The 16,684-nt window shown below is 37.8% G+C and overlaps 1 protein-coding gene across 1 annotated transcript in view; it reads right to left on the minus strand.

Annotated features, from left to right (window-relative positions):
• LOC307157697 (B-cell receptor CD22-like) overlaps positions 1-9,780 on the minus strand; it is a gene marked incomplete at both ends in the record, with an annotated part of 97,191 nt that extends 87,411 nt beyond the window's left edge. The window contains 5 exons of the mRNA XM_079869624.1: positions 5,278-5,544; positions 7,574-7,840; positions 7,926-8,231; positions 8,314-8,682; positions 9,735-9,780. Coding sequence (XP_079725750.1) covers positions 5,278-5,544; positions 7,574-7,840; positions 7,926-8,231; positions 8,314-8,682; positions 9,735-9,780 — 1,255 coding nt within the window. The remainder of the gene's footprint in view (positions 1-5,277; positions 5,545-7,573; positions 7,841-7,925; positions 8,232-8,313; positions 8,683-9,734) is intronic.
• Between the last annotated feature and the right edge of the window lie 6,904 nt (positions 9,781-16,684).

A 16,684-nucleotide genomic window follows, 5' to 3' on the forward strand; every position in this document is an offset into this window, starting at 1 on the left:
TTTACGCTTGCAATTTTATGTACACTTTCACAAATCTTACCCTGTGATTCTTAATGGCATCATATTACCTTCATAGTTCTCTCTTCTGGTAGTGGATCAGACACCTGCGAGATCAAAGGCGGACATCGCCTCATGCAGGGTATTGCTAATAAACTGGATGTACTCATTTCTGTTGCTTTTAAATAAATATTATGAACAAGACACCAAAAGTAGGCCTACTTGTTATAAATTCCCATAGAGAGATAGCACAGTCAGACAGATTAGGAATATTCACACATAATTTATACACATAAAAACATGATATCAGAGTTTTAAAATCAAACATTTTAAAAGAGTACAAGAGTAAAAACAAGTAGCACGGCACAGTGATTCATGAGCTCGTTGTCGCCTAATTAGGACCCGAAATAGATACTAAGTCTGCTTTTTAAAAGCATCAAGCATACAGAAATAGCTACTTTAGATTATAAGAGTCAAATAACTGTATCTACAATACATTGATTGCTAGGCAAAAAAAAAAAAAAAAAAAAAAATCTTGATTAAAAACATTTTAACTTTCCTTCCTGAAAATCAGTGTTTTTTGGTCATAAAATGTACAGTGTTGCTCACAGTAACATGCCACTTCTCATGTGAGCTCAAAAGGGCGATGCGACTGTATGATATTGATGGCATCACCACAGCTCTTTTCTGACTTGTCAAACTGACAATGTTAAAACTGACCCTGTGTTACAACACTCCCCAGTCTCCCCCATATACATTTTAGGAAGCTCCAACTTTTTGTTGTGACGTCCTTAAAAGTGTGTATTCTTTGTTCTTTATGCAGAACCTGGTCAGAGATCAAATACATTATCACCCTATTAAATTTGCAAAGATAAGTAAACATTAACTATCTTTGAGAACAAAGCCAATGCTGTTATAACCATAATGAAAAACAGGTGTCAACAGAAAGGTGCAGTTTTATTGTATTACATGTGTGAGTTCAGATAGCAGTGGGTTACATGGAAGTAATGAAACTACAGTATGAGATCTATGCCGATAACACTCACATCATTGTGGTCTGTAATGTTATAGGTGGAGGTTGATGGTGTCAGTGCAGAACAGGAAAGAGTTTAGTCATTACTGGTGCTGACTAAAAAGAAAATTTCATAATCTACATTTTTTCAGAAATTTTTATTTTGGAAATCATATCCCGGGTAAATGTGAGACTGTAAAACTTTGCAAAAAAAATTACATTTACAAATTGAAGCTTTACAATTATGCGAGTTTTTTTTAAAATGTTTTTTATCTTGCATAGCCCCTATATGAATGCCCTCTGATATAAATCCTGAATATAATAATGTTTATATGATGTTGATGAGACTTTCTTGTTCATAAAGACTATTCGACACTTATGCCTGAATATGACTACAATAGCAAGAATAAACTTTTGATTTACATCATCTGTTATAAAAATGCTTCATTATTGCAGAATGTTACAGCATTCAAAACACACACATGCAAAAACAAAACAAAAATAGACAGAATATTTTAAACAAATTTCAACAAAAGAATTATGTGAGGATAATTTAGCAGAATATATTTGTAAATACACTACACTACACTGCACAGAGTCTTTGGACAGTATATGTGCATGGTGTATATTGATTGAATTAGGTAACAAAATAATAAACAAAGTGACATGCATTTTAAAATAGCAGATGATAATATAAATGATATAGGCATGAACTGAAAGAAGAGACAAAAGCATTGTGACACTTTGTGGTTGATGTTAGTGGTGTTTTTCTGAGTATAATCCTATCACCCGACCCCTTTGGAGATCACACTTGTACCAACATCAGTGATGTGGGAATGGGAGGTTATTACTTCAATTGTTGTCCTTAATTTACATTTTTAAAATGAAACCTTGTTTACATGATGAGAGGGAAGACTAGTGTAGAAACAGTATAAAAGGTTAGAGCCTGTATTGTTCAGGCTTCATTCCGACTCCGTTGAACCCAAAATGCTGCATGTACTTTGTCACTGCTATGCTGCAATAAACTTCTTTATCAAGATCTTCAACATTCTCATGCCATTGTATGTGCAAATGTTGATATCTAAAGCTAGTGAGCTAAAATCCCTAGGAAGATCCCAGTTTGGCGGCTCCAGCAGATGACATGACATTATTGACATAAAAAGGCTCTCCACCACTGTCCAGTGAAACAGCCTAATGGATGAACAATGAATGATCAGTGGAAAGCTTGTAACAAGAAACTGGTGGAGAGAGTAACTGTATGTAAAAGTGTTTTGATGTTTGTGAGGTTGATATGTTCGAGAATTAACAGCATGTGTGTGTTTGATATAATGTAACGTACCCCATCAGTCCGAGCGAGTCCTGTTTTATCTCCCTTCTGTGTCCTGCAGATCCATCTACAGAAATAATCCATAAATAAAAATATATATAACTACTTGTGCCTCATTCATCACAACCCTTACTATCAGTCTGACATCACTCCACGCAATCGCATGGTCTATACTCACAGCATTGTAACACATAATATCACCATAACTGCCCCAACAACACCACCAATCAGGAAGGAGTAAATGTTGAACCCTATTAACACAACAAAAGACAGTTAATGAAAACTCTTAATTCCAGAGAACAACTGTTCTGATATCAAGCAAATAACCAAACACATCTGAATAACCACTTCAATAACTATTGAATCATTAAATAAAACTAGTGCAAAAAATGCCCGTGCAAAATCAGTTTTTGTGTGTGTTTTTAGTAATTGTTGGTTTGGTGTGTGCTCATTGTTACAATTACACAGCAAAAGTTCAGTGACATTTTTTTTTGTGCATGGTAGAAAGCACACAGTGAACTCCGAGAAAACGCTGCGCTTGAGTAAACAGTTTGTGAATAGGCCACTACAAATGATGCCCGTGAAAGAGACTGTGAACGCATTGAATAGGATATGTTTAGTTGGTGAATAGCATAGGCTACTATTACACAGTAGCGATAACGTTAAGCGCACCAGAATGAAATATAATATTCAGAAGTAAACAGCATAGCTGACTTACAGATTCAGTTAACATCCACAAATGAATAAGCATGTCGATTCAGGGAGCAGTGCAAAATGCCCGTGCAAAATCAGTTTTTGTGTGTGTTTTTAGTAATTGTTGGTTTCTTGGTAAAGAAAACACATTTTTACTCAAATAAATCAAAATGGATTTATCACGTTTTGGATCCAAACTATAATATTCAGAAGTAAACAGTGTAGCTGACAGATTGTCAGAATGTTTATTTTTAAACCACAACCTTCTTGGGGATTCTTTGACCGATACAACTCTCTAGTGTCAGAATGTTTTTAAACCACAACCTTTTAAAAATGATATATTTAACGATATCTTTAGCATTTCTCATCCAAACAACGTCAAACTTGGCACTGCACTTACTCGTGACCGTAGCGAGACACCTGTCAAGTTTGAAATCAACAAATGATGCCCGTGAAAGAGACTGTGAACGCATTGAATAGGATATGTTTAGTTGGTGAATAGCATAGGCTACTATTACACAGTAGCAATAACGTTAAGCGCACCAGAATGAAATATAATATTCAGAAACAGCATAGCTGACATATAGATTCAGTTAACATCCACAAATGAATAAGCGTGTTGATTCAGGGAGCAGAGCAAAGTGCCCGTGCAAAATCAGTTTTTGTGTGTGTTTTTAGTAATTGTTGGTTTCTTGGTAAAGAAAACACATTTTTACTCCAATTAATCAAAATGGATTTATCACGTTTTGGAACCAAACTATAATATTCAGAAGTAAACAGTGTAGCTGACAGATTGTCAGAATGTTTATTTTTAAACCACAACCTTCTTGGGGATTCTTTGACCGATACAACTCTCTAGTGTCAGAATGTTTATTTTTAAACCACAACCTTATAAAAATGATATATTTAACGATATCTTTAGTATTTCTCATCCAAACAACGTCAAACTTGGCACTGCACTTACTCGTGACCGTAGCGAGACACCTGTCAAGTTTGAAATCCATCGGACTAACGGTTCGAGAGATATGCGAATAACAGACACACAGACACACAGACAGACATACAGACACACACACAGACACACAGACAGACAGACGTTCCTGTAATTTATAGAGAGATGCAATGAAAAGGCTAGGTGATTCATTGCCATATCAACAATTGAAATAGATTAACTGGATAGGTGATTTATATTATTTACATGAAGCCTCTTGAGAGAAGAGATTCAGTTGTTTTCTTGCAGTGCCATGAGTGTTGCTGCCGACACACTGCAGAGTGGATGTGTGTGAGAGTGACTGATGTAGAGTGATGGAGCTCCTCAAGTCTGTGCTGTTCAATCGCTCTTCACTGATGAACGTGTTTGAAGAGTTACTGACAGGACGTCCAGACAGATGCCACTCCAGTTTAGGAGAGGGATTCCCATCACCCTCACAGAAATAGGTTGAGAAAGTGGAGATTTGAGGAGCATCTAATAGAGAGAAAGATCAAGAAAAGTCTGAGCAGGAAAACTGGAACCTTTTCTTAGTAACTTTCTATAGCAGTTCACATACAATCACTGAAGATGGCTTACATATTACTGACTAATAGTAATGGCTTGCAGTTCACATTCAGACACTAGCTGAGATTTGTTTTTGTTTGTATTTGTTCCTGGCTCTATAGTAGATTTAACTTGACACTGGAGTATTAATAAAAGGTTTTATTTATTCATTTTAGATGTTTTAGATAATGATATTGCTTTTTACCTGTTCAAAGATGATATTTAATTGCTTTTGAATTAATGCCATATATGCTTGCATGAAATGCTATGTTGTGCAAACGGCGACTCAGAATGATGTTGTATTTTGTGTGTCATTGAAACGAGATGATATAAGAAAAAAATTGTGAAATTGTGCTTTACATTCATTAGCACTTTAGTTGAAACATATTCTATGCTAGTTGGTGTGACCTTTTATCTTACACCTTTAACCTGACTTGTATACTCTATTTAAAATCTTATAAATTTGTGTTATTCATTGACTTCTGGATAAGTGCAAATAAATAATGATTCACGAACATTAAAAAAAAAATTAACAAACAAAGAAACAAACTCCTCAAAACTTGACAGCCCCAGATCACTGCTGTTGAATGAAAAAAAAAACAGCCAGGGCATTCTGCTAAATAACTTTTTTTGTGTTCCATAGAAAACATAGTTAATGATGGAATAAAGTTTTATTATTGGTAGAAAGATTCTCTCTATTCCTTTATTACTCACATTGAATGTCCAGCATCACTGATGACTCATTGTAGCCGTGTTTGTTCTGAGCTTTACAGATGTACCAGCCTCTCTGTGTCGGGTCGGTCCTGTTGAAGGTAAGAGTGTCTCCAGTCTGCAGCTGCTTCAACTCTCTTTCACTCTTTCTAGACCAGGTGTAGTTCATCACTGCTGGATTTGCATCACTTCTGCAGGTCAGAGTCACAGAACTGCCCTCCAACACCGAGCCAGACGGAAGCACAGAAACTGATGTGTTTTTAGGGGGATCTGAGGGGAAACAAATACATTGCCACACAATACAATTTACAATAATATGATAGACACTGAAGATGACTAATTTTATGGCTTGCAGTTCACATTCAGACACTAGCTGAGATTTGTTTTTGTTTGTATTTGTTCCTGGCTCTATAGTAGATTTAACTTGACACTGGAGTATTAATAATCTTAATTTTAGATGTTTTAGATAATGATATTGCTTTTTACCTGTTCAAAGATGTTATTTAATTGCTTTTGAATTAATGCCATATATGCTTGCATGAAATGCTATGTTGTGCAAACGGCGACTCAGAATGATGTTGCATTTTGTGTGTCATTGAAACAAGAAGAGATGAGAAGAAAATTGTGAAAGTTGTAGTTTATGAACTGTTTGTAACCAACCACAAAAAGGTAAATGAGAAGATACACGTGAGCCAAGATAAGACGACTAAACAATAGTTGTGAACGTTGTAGTGCATGAACTGTTTGTAACCAACCACAAAAAGTTAATGAGAAGACAAACAGGAGTGAAGAGAGCAGACGAACACTTCAGTAAAGAAGAGGAAGAGTGCTAGAAGACAACAGCGTAAATAGACAGAGAAAGGACATCCAGGGGATTGAGACTGAGTCACAGAGACTGATACTCCAACAGCAGGAAGAATCATACAAGACATTGATCAATTCATGAAAAATATGGAAGTGGAATTTCCCAAAAAGTAGTATAAAAGTCTGAGGAGTAAAAGGCCTCCTCAGATGCTGCCTGCATTGAGCGTGAAGTATGCCTGATACTCTAACAAGGGGCGTGTTGTGGCAAAAATATTCATTCAACATCTTCACAGTGTAAGAGACATTTCTGATTCAATTGTCTTTTAAAAAGCATTTATTCTTGCAAGAAGGCCCAGTTGTCCACACAGAAGTCACAAAGTACAGTCTGTGAAACAAGTGCGACGCCGGGAGGAAGGGCAGAGGAGCCTTTATACTCGCTTCCAAGGTCTTCTGCTTTACAGGCTCTTATCTAAACAAAGAGAGGTTTCTCTGCTAGTGACCTAATCCTGCTGAGTTTATTCTTACAAACTCACAAGTTCTAAATTGGACGACCTCTGACCGTAAGGGTCAGAGGTCCCTTTTCAATCTGCCTCCTCCTGACGTCTGACCTGTTACCCAGTGTTAGGAAAAACAGTCCAGCAAGGGTCATTTCAATGTCTTACTGAAAGTAAATGAAAATCAATCTTGACAGCATCTCCAATATTGCTGGTTAAAGGCTAGATTATAGAGCTTTTTAGCTTAAGCTGATTTTAAGTTTTATTTTATATTTAACTGCTTTGTATTGAAACCAATAAAATAAGCATTTTGATTGTTATGATTGCCTCCTGTGAGACTTTATTTATAACTACGAACTGAGCCTCAAAAAAAGAACAACCACATGGGAGTCTTCTACGTCATTCCTGAAGGACTTCAACCTCCTGGCGGGTGAGTTCTTTATGGATTAGGCTAAATTTGACTAACCTTACCCTATCTGAATAATCATAGGGTTAAAGGTGTAAGATAAAAGGTCACACCGACTAGCATAGAATATGCTTCAATTAAAGTGCGAATGAATGTAAAGCAAATCAGCAAGTAAAACAGACATTAAAATAGTCATTCCAAAACTCATTTGATTTTCCCCCATGTAAGAGAAAAAGAAGCAGAATGTCCAGGCTGCACTTTTCCAGATAAAAGTGAATAGGAACTGGGGCTGACAAAAATAAGGACTCGTACACTCTATTTAAAATCTTATAACTTTGCGTTATTCATTGACTTCTGGATAAGTGCAAATAAATAATGATTCACGAACATTAAAAAATTGTAACAAACAAAGAAACAAACACCTCAAATGTGACCTATGTCTAAAGTTATTTTTTTTGTATTTTTTTAACTTGACAGCCCCAGTTCACTGCTGTTGAATGAAAAAAACAGCCAGTGTTCCATAGAAAACATAGTTAATGATGGAATAAAGTTGTATTATTGGTAGAAAGATTCTCTCTATTCCTTTATTACTCACACTGAATGTCTAGCATCACTGATGACTCATTGTAGCCGTGTTTGTTCTGAGCTTTACAGTGGTACCAGCCTCTCTGTGTCGGGTCGGTCCTGTCGAAGGTAAGATTGTCTCCAGTCTGCAGCTGCTTCAACTCTCTTTCACTCTTTCTAGACCAGGTGTAGTTCATCACTGCTGGATTTGCATCACTGCTGCAGGTCAGAGTCACAGAACTGCCCTCCAACACCGAGGCAGACGGAAGCACAGAAACTGATGTGTTTTTAGGGGGATCTGAGGGGAAACAAATACATTGCCACACAATACAATTTACAATAATATGATTACCAAGTCAAAACTGATACAAAGCATCACTTACACTGAACATGTAATGTGATGTTGTCCTGTGCTGTTTTGTTCTTGTCCTGTAGCTGGTAGGTTATAGTGCAGGTGAAAGTGACTCTGTGGTGACGGTGAGTAGCAGTGAAGTTCAGATCAGAGATGAGGAGCTCCTGTTGTCTGCTGCTCTCACTGAGGGGGATTCTGGGAGTGAAGCTCCATGTGAGAGTTGGTGGAGGAGAGGAGCAGAGAGTCTCAGCAGAGCAGCGCAGACTCACAGAGCTCCCCTCCAACACCTCCTGATCCTGATCCTCATTCAGCTTCACTGTGGGTTTGGGGGGAGACTCTGAAATAAATAATTATAGATGCAGATGTAGACATTTCATTGTGACATACAATTTTACAATTTGTCATGCAAAATATCTTACCAATCACTTCTATCAGAGCATGTTTTTTATCATAAGTCCATTTCAATCCACCTTTACCCTCAATCTTAAAGTAATATTTACCACCGTAATTTGATCTAACATCATAAAAGATGGTGGTACAGTCCTTCTCATGTAAACTTCCAGTTATATTTCCCTTAATAATGGAGTTTTGGCTATACATGGAGTTGAAAACTAAATGATCAGGGTTTTTGGACCCATCTTTGAACCACAGTCCTATAGCAGCACTCTCAGTGAGGTCTTTGTCATATTTATCCTCAATCTCAAATGTGCACTTTATGATCACACACGATCCACTGAGAGCTTCAATCTTCTCTGGCAGACTGATGCTGAAATCTCTACAGCAAACACCTACAACACACAACACAAGCTGTTAAAGCACACAAAGAAATGTACAAGCACATTTCGATTTCTAGCCATAAACACAAACCCTTTATTGACTAGGCTTTTCTATTTACAAATATACCTAATTTACATTTCAGTTAAAATGTAATCATATTGCATTAATAGCAGAGGAGAAAATCAATAAACAGCCTGTGTGGATTGATGACGATAGATGCTTTAGTGACTGAATCAACATCAGAATAATAACCTGGCAAAAAGTCAGAATACTTCATTTTAAATAAAATGCAACATATTTGATGTTCAACTTTCTTTATCTTTACATGGATGAATTTGGTCTTTAGTACAGCTTGTATTAAAATAAGGTAATCAGATTGTTACTTTGCCACATGTTACATGTATCACAACAGACCTCTATTTAACAGGGGTGTAAATGTAGTGTAGTGAGAAACGGTGCTAAAGTTAAAGATTCTGTGTATTTTTAATAACTCAAGTAAAAGTCTAAGTACCTAGCCAATAAATAAATAAATAAATACATATTAATAATTGAGTGAAAAAAAGTCAAATTAAAAAAAGTGTAAAAAAAGTAAAAGTAAAAATACTTTTCTTAGATTTTCTATTGACATTTGAAAACAATTAAGAGACAGTATAGAGATTTTATTTTTTATTTGATTTTATAATTTTTTAAATATTTTTTAGATGCAAATACTTCATTGGCTGTTTAAAAGAAAACTAAAACTTATGTGAGCATGATTGATTGGCTTGTTAGTGACATCAAAAAATAAAGAATAACACATTTTATTTTTAAATCATTGTGGAAAGATTTAAGTCATGATGACTGTATTTCTTGTAAATGCAGTTGAGTAATCGCAAGTATTCGGACTTAACAGAACCGCTATAGTATAAATAATCATAAGTACTGTACAGTAGTGCTCCTCAAATACTTTTCAACTATGCAATTAAACCATTTAGACCTGTACACAACAGATTAAAATACTCTGATCATATAAAAACACATTCATCACATATTAGCTGTTCACTAGATGAAGAGATTCACATACCTTGTAAGAGAAAGACAAAAACACAGACTTTCTCAGCTACACTCATCTTGCCATTAAAAGAAGGTTAACCCTATAAGCAAAGGCCAAACATACACATTCGTCACAAAAATTATACAAACATAATTTTAGGCAAACAAATAATTTTTCTCATAATCATGAATCATCTGAAGCAAATCATCTGTATTTAAAAAACTGAAGTAAAAGCAGTTAAACTTTCCTTGATGGTGGTCTCTAAGGGACTGATTGCACAAAGAACACAAAAACTGTTTTATGGTATGATTTCTCAAGCAAAAAAGGTTGTTCTGACATCATTGCTTCATCGTGGCTAGTTGTGAGTGATATTGGAAAGTTGTCACAAAAAGGATCTCCGATAAAGTAAATTGTACTATAACACAAATGAGTGCTTATAGAAGCAGTTGTGTATGTTTCCTACACCTAATTGTTAAATTAGAATAATATGTGTGAATACTGCCCTTAAAATCTTTATTTATTTATTTATTTATTTTATTTTTAGAAAGGTTTATAAATATAAACTCTACAAAAAGCCCAGACATTCTTAAATGTCCCTGATAATTCTGTCCGGACTGCAGTGTGAATGTGAGAGGGTAAATACGGTGACCGGGAGTCCGGGACACTGGTTCACAAAACTGGTTTTGTCGTGGGAACGTGATAATATGTCGTGACCTCGAGATCATTCTGTCGAGGAAACGATATCCTTATGTTGTGGCGCGTGGCCTTGAGATCCTATGAGGGAATGACATCTATTTTGAGTGGCCACGAGTTTAATGTGTAAACAAACCTGCATGACATAGCAACCTGGGATTATGAGAAATGGATATTATTAATCATTTAATATTTTGTCAATTAAGAATTACAAAAAAATTAAGCAGACACAGCAGCATTCAAATGAAGTTTGTTATTATCAATTAATGCTATGTAAGAACATACAATAATATAGGCCTATAATAACACATTTTATCTATCCCATCCCACATTCAGTCTTTTAAATCCATTCTTGTTTCTTTTTTATTTAATATTTATATATTAATTATGACCGCCGCTAGCGTAGCTAGCGAAAGCGGTCATATAGGGATTGTCAAAGTTTTTTTTTTTTTTTTTTTTCGTCACCTTACTGAATTTTTCGTCAACGATACCAGGGACACCGAAGCACCGGGGAACATGAAATTTGGTGGGCATGTAGCCCCACTAGACTTCTAAGGAAAAATTTCGTTTGGTCCCCGGGGGCCACTCCCCCCCCGCGCTGGGCCCCCCCAAACCCAAAAAATGCAGTTTTTCCTAAATAACTACCTGAACCGTGGCACCGAGGATGAAGAAATTTTTATGGTATGTTGGTCTACTAGACTTTTACGGAAAAATTTCGTTTGGTCCCCGGGGGCCACTCCCCCCCCCCGCGCTGGGGCCCCCGTAAATTTTTCGTCAACGATACCAGGGACACCGAAGCACCGGGGAACATGAAATTTGGTGGGCATGTAGCCCCACTAGACTTCTAAGGAAAAATTTCGTTTGGTCCCCGGGGGCCACTCCCCCCCCGTGCTGGGCCCCCCCAAACCCAAAAAAATGCAGTTTTTTCAAAATAACTACCTGAACCGTGACACCGAGGATGAAGAAATTTTTATGGTATGTTGGTCTACTAGACTTTTACGGAAAAAATTGGTTTGGTCCCCGGGGGCCACTTCCCCCCCCCCCCCGCGCTGGGGCCCCCGTAAATTTTTCGTCAACGATACCAGGGACACCGAAACACCGGGGAACATGAAATTTGGTGGGCATGTAGCCCCACTAGACTTCTACGGAAAAATTTCGTTTGGTCCCCGGGGGCCACTCCCCCCCCGCGCTGGGCCCCCCCAAACCCAAAAAAATGCAGTTTTTCCTAAATAACTACCTGAACCGTGGCACCGAGGATGAAGAAATTTTTATGGTATGTTGGTCTACTAGACTTTTACGGAAAAATTTCGTTTGGTCCCCGGGGGCCACTCCCCTCACCCCCCCCCCCTCCCCCCCCCCCCCCCCCCCCCTCCCCCCCCCCTCCTCCCCCCCCCCCCCCCCCCCCCTCCCCCCCCCCCCCCCCGCGCTGGGGCTCCCGTAAATTTTTCGTCAACGATACCAGGGACACCGAAGCACCGGGGAACATGAAATTTGGTGGGCATGTAGCCCCACTAGACTTCTACGGAAAAATTTCGTTTGGTCCCCGGGGGCCACTCCCCCCCCCCGCGCTGGGCCCCCCCAAACCCAAAAAAATGCAGTTTTTCCTAAATAACTACCTGAACCGTGGCACCGAGGATGAAGAAATTTTTATGGTATGTTGGTCTACTAGACTTTTACGGAAAAATTTCGTTTGGTCCCCGGGGGCCACTTCCCCCCCCGCGCTGGGGCCCCCGTAAATATTTCGTCAACGATACCAGGGACACCGAAGCACCGGGGAACATGAAATTTGGTGGGCATGTAGCCCCACTACACTTCTACATAAAAATTTCGTTTGGTCCCCGGGGGCCACTCCCCCCCCCCCCCGCGCTGGGCCCCCCCAAACCCCAAAAAATGCAGTTTTTCCTAAATAACTACCTGAACCGTGGCACCGAGGATGAAGAAATTTTTATGGTATGTTGGTCTACTAGACTTTTACGGAAAAATTTCGTTTGGTCCCCGGGGGCCACTTCCCCCCCCGCGCTGGGGCCCCCGTAAATTTTTCGTCAACGATACCAGGGACACCGAAACACCGGGGAACATGAAATTTGGTGGGCATGTAGCCCCACTAGACTTCTACGGAAAAATTTCGTTTGGTCCCCGGGGGCCACTCCCCCCCCCCCGCGCTGGCCCCCCCAAACCCAAAAAAATGCAGTTTTTCCTAAATAACTACCTGAACCGTGGCACCGAGGATGAAGAAATTTTTATGGTATGTTGCTCTTAAGGGCCCACATCAACCTAGCCCATAATCACTCATTTGTGATTTGCGCCCCTCCCATAAAAAATGAAAATGCAATATTATTCTGCTTTAATCGCCCCTATCTTCAGTGGAGATGTTCAGAACTGCACCATATTTCATGTGTATGATTAACTTGACATCCTCTGGGGGTATCCTCTGCTAAGTTTTGTAGAATTTCATCCATGGGGGGGTATAAAATAAATTCATTTATGTGCACATTTAGTGACTGTACACTCATCGGCCTGTAGATGGTGCTGTTGAGCGAAGGGTTGCTGGTTTAGGATGATACTGTCACACACACACATGCAGGAATACAAACAAACGCAAGCATGCACACACACTGACATCCACACGCACAGACACACACCCATACACACACATACAAATCCACATGCACAGACACACACACACAAACACACACGCGCACACATGTACGCACACATACATACACGCACAGACACACACACACACACACAGACACACACATACACAAACACACACACATACACACACACACACACACACACACACACACACACACACAGACAGACATGCACATACTATTACTTTTTTTAGGTATATACATAAACACGCAATACAGCCAAATTACTCCACGTCATTTATTTTTGTGGAAAGCCAGTGCAGGCCTGAGCGGCGGTCATATTTTGTACCGCGATGCGGTACATCTAGTTATAATATCTATTGGTTGTATATTTTTCATTGATATGCATTTGCCTTATTTTTCTATATATCTTTTCATATCTCTTTACTACCTAAATAACATTTTGTATACTTAAAGAATATGTTTTGTAAATATTGATCGTGCCAATAAAGATGTTACTTTATGGCGTTTTTTTTTTTTTTTTTTTTTTTTTTAAGCTACGTACAAGATCAGGGAAAAGAAGCATGGTTGTATCTCTTACAATGGAAAATTATAAGGACAAAAACAGAAAACAAATATCATCGATTTGTGTACATCAAAATATGGAATTACACAGAAAAAAAAGAAAAGCACAATAATAAGGTTAAATACTATCTGTGAATAAATCAAATACTATCTGTGAATAAATCGTCATAATGCATTAAAACATTTTTGTTATTTAAAGTCTAATGGCTGAAATAAAAGAGTTAAATTCAGCAAGATAAAGAGGAAAAATAAAGGAGCCATTTTTGCTTGTGAATAAAGAATTTTGATAAAGATAAAGAAATTAACAACATATTATTCAAGAGACAACAGCTTTGGGGTCAGGTCAGAGGTCACTCTTCAGCTGGAACTAGACTTGCATACAGACATTACCGGAAGCCAGTTATTATACTTGGATATTTATAAGTATGTATATATATATATATATATATATATATATATATATGGATATTTTTCTTACAGAAACACATTGCTTCACTTCAAAAGGAAGTGTCAAAATCAAAGTTACCATTCAGTTCCATTATAAAGGAATTGTAAGAGCCAGGATATTTTTATATATAACTCTGATTGTGTTTGGCTGAAAGAAGTCATAAACACCTATGGCTTGAGGGTGAGTAAATTATGGGATCATTTTCATTTCTGGGTGAACTATCCCTTTAAACTCATGGCCAAAAGATAAATGTCATTCCCTCAACATAGGATCTTCAGTACGACATAATGATTACCTTAAGAAAATGACCTTGTGGCCACGACATATCACATTTCCACTAGGTAACATGATGTTCCCACAAATTAATATCTCATGGCCACGACATATTATCACGTTCTAATAAGTTTATATGTTGTGGCCACGACAAAACTAAGTGAACCGAACATCATAGATGAAATAGTTTGTCAGCCTCATTCTAAAGGGGCGGTCACACACTACATATTTCAGCTGTGTCCCAATGTGCATCAATAAGTTTATTTCTCTTGTGTTCAATGTGTTACAGAACCACACATGTACCTATACTCAAACAAGTTCTTCAGTAAAATAAGAACCTATAGACACTGCTCAGTGCGTCTCTTCAATTAAGAGTCATCTCAGTTCTAACCGACTGCCTGCTGAATTTTGCATACAGAATAAAATAATCTGAAACTTCAGAATCAACACACCTGAAAATACCAACTGATATTAAACTACTTACCCGAAAAGGCTGATAAAAAGTTTGAGAAATCCACTGAATATTGGTATTAAAGAGAACAAATTCACTGTTGTGAAGCTACTGACTGGAAGCTGCGGAAGATAACACAGTGCGGTCATGGTTAACTTATTAAACCAAATGCAAACATTGAACAGTCTTTCCATGACGGCAAGATTTATGTAGACTAATGCAAATGATGATATTGGCATAAAGCTTTTCTAAAATATTTGATAAAGTTCACAAGCAGTATGAGAATATGATCAACTTGTTGCATATTTTTTTACTTATTTGAAAATGTCTGTCTCATTCAACCTATTTAGCACAATTTGACTTCCTAATGTTTTTTGTTTGTTTGTTTGTTTTTTTATGCAAGTTTCAGGACCGCAGTCCTATAGGACCCTAGCTTTTGTTTGTTTGAATGTACTTGCAGTTTATACTACTAGTGCAAAATACCCGTGCAAAATCAGTTTTTGTGTGTGTTTTTAGTAATTGTTGGTTTGGTGTGTGCTCATTGTTACAATTACACAGCAAAAGTTCAGTGACATTTTTATTTGTGCATGGTAGAAAGCACACAGTGAACTCCGAGAAAACGCTATGCTTGAGCAAACAGTTTGTGAATAGGCTACTACAAATGATGCCCGTGAAAGAGACTGTGAACGCATTGAATAGGATATGTTTAGTTGGTGAATAGCATAGGCTACTATTACACAGTAGCGATAACGTTAAGCGCACCAGAATGAAATATAATATTCAGAAGTAAACAGCATAGCTGACATATAGATTCAGTTAAAGCTACACTGTGTGATTTTTACCCCCATCTAGCGGTGAAATTGTATATGACTACCCAGTGAATATAACCAGAGAATGTAGACGGGCTCTGATATAACTTTCTGTTCCTCTCAATTCCGAGCGCGTTTTAACTCCTACGGTGGCCGTATTATTCCAAGATTAACATGGCTTCCAGTTATCGACTTCGTCCATGACAATAATAAACAATACGTCTAAAATGAATAAAACTACAGGACAGATGTCAGGAGGTAAACGTCACCCTTGGAATCGGCTATCCCAGCATAATCAGATTAGGCTAACGTTACAATGTGTACAAAGTAAAAGCAATTAAAAATAACTAAAATTTACAGTGTCCTTTTTTTATATAGCTTAAAAAATTGCGCCTTTAAAACTATTCATTACCTGTGATCCGTCGCAGCACAGATTTATGTTACAAGGTAAACAATACTTTTTCACCATTGACGCGAGGATGAAGTTATACTAGAGGTCGTTCTGGCGTTATGCACAACCATGCTATGGTTAGACAAGCAACTATAAAACTTCGAATTTAACGTTACACAAATGAATTACAACAGGCTGAATTACCTGTCGAGAAGAAAGCAGGCAACCTCGGCGTCCGTTTTAAAATCTTTTCTCCTCATGAGCTCTTTCCATCTGGGAAAAGTTACTCCAATATTGACTATGGTCTTGCTGATTTGTCTGTCGCGTTGACGTTTTAATTCTCTCTTTCAAATGTGAGTACACACACACACCACACTATCTTTCAAATCTGCCGGCACTCGCGAGCTCGCGAGTAATCTCCCCATCGCATTCGTCACGGTGTCACTGAGTGAAAAACGCAAAAGGCGAAGCTTGAATTTACAGGTATGTCCCTCTTTGGCTAATGTAGTTTCAAGATGGAGGGGCAACATGGCGACCGGCATTTGAACCCCTCACCCGTATGTACTTTCAATGGCAGATTATAAACTTAAGAGAATACTTTATTACTTGAAAGAAGTAAATATACATTAATGAGCACATATATTTTTGAAAGAACTAAGTGTTTTTTGCTAAGAATCAACTAAAAAAGTTACACAGTGTAGCTTTAACATCCACAAATGAATAAGCGTGTCGA

This window comes from Squalius cephalus, assembly GCF_949319135.1.
Source record: "Squalius cephalus genome assembly, chromosome: 4".
Classification (NCBI taxonomy): domain Eukaryota; kingdom Metazoa; phylum Chordata; class Actinopteri; order Cypriniformes; family Leuciscidae; genus Squalius; species Squalius cephalus.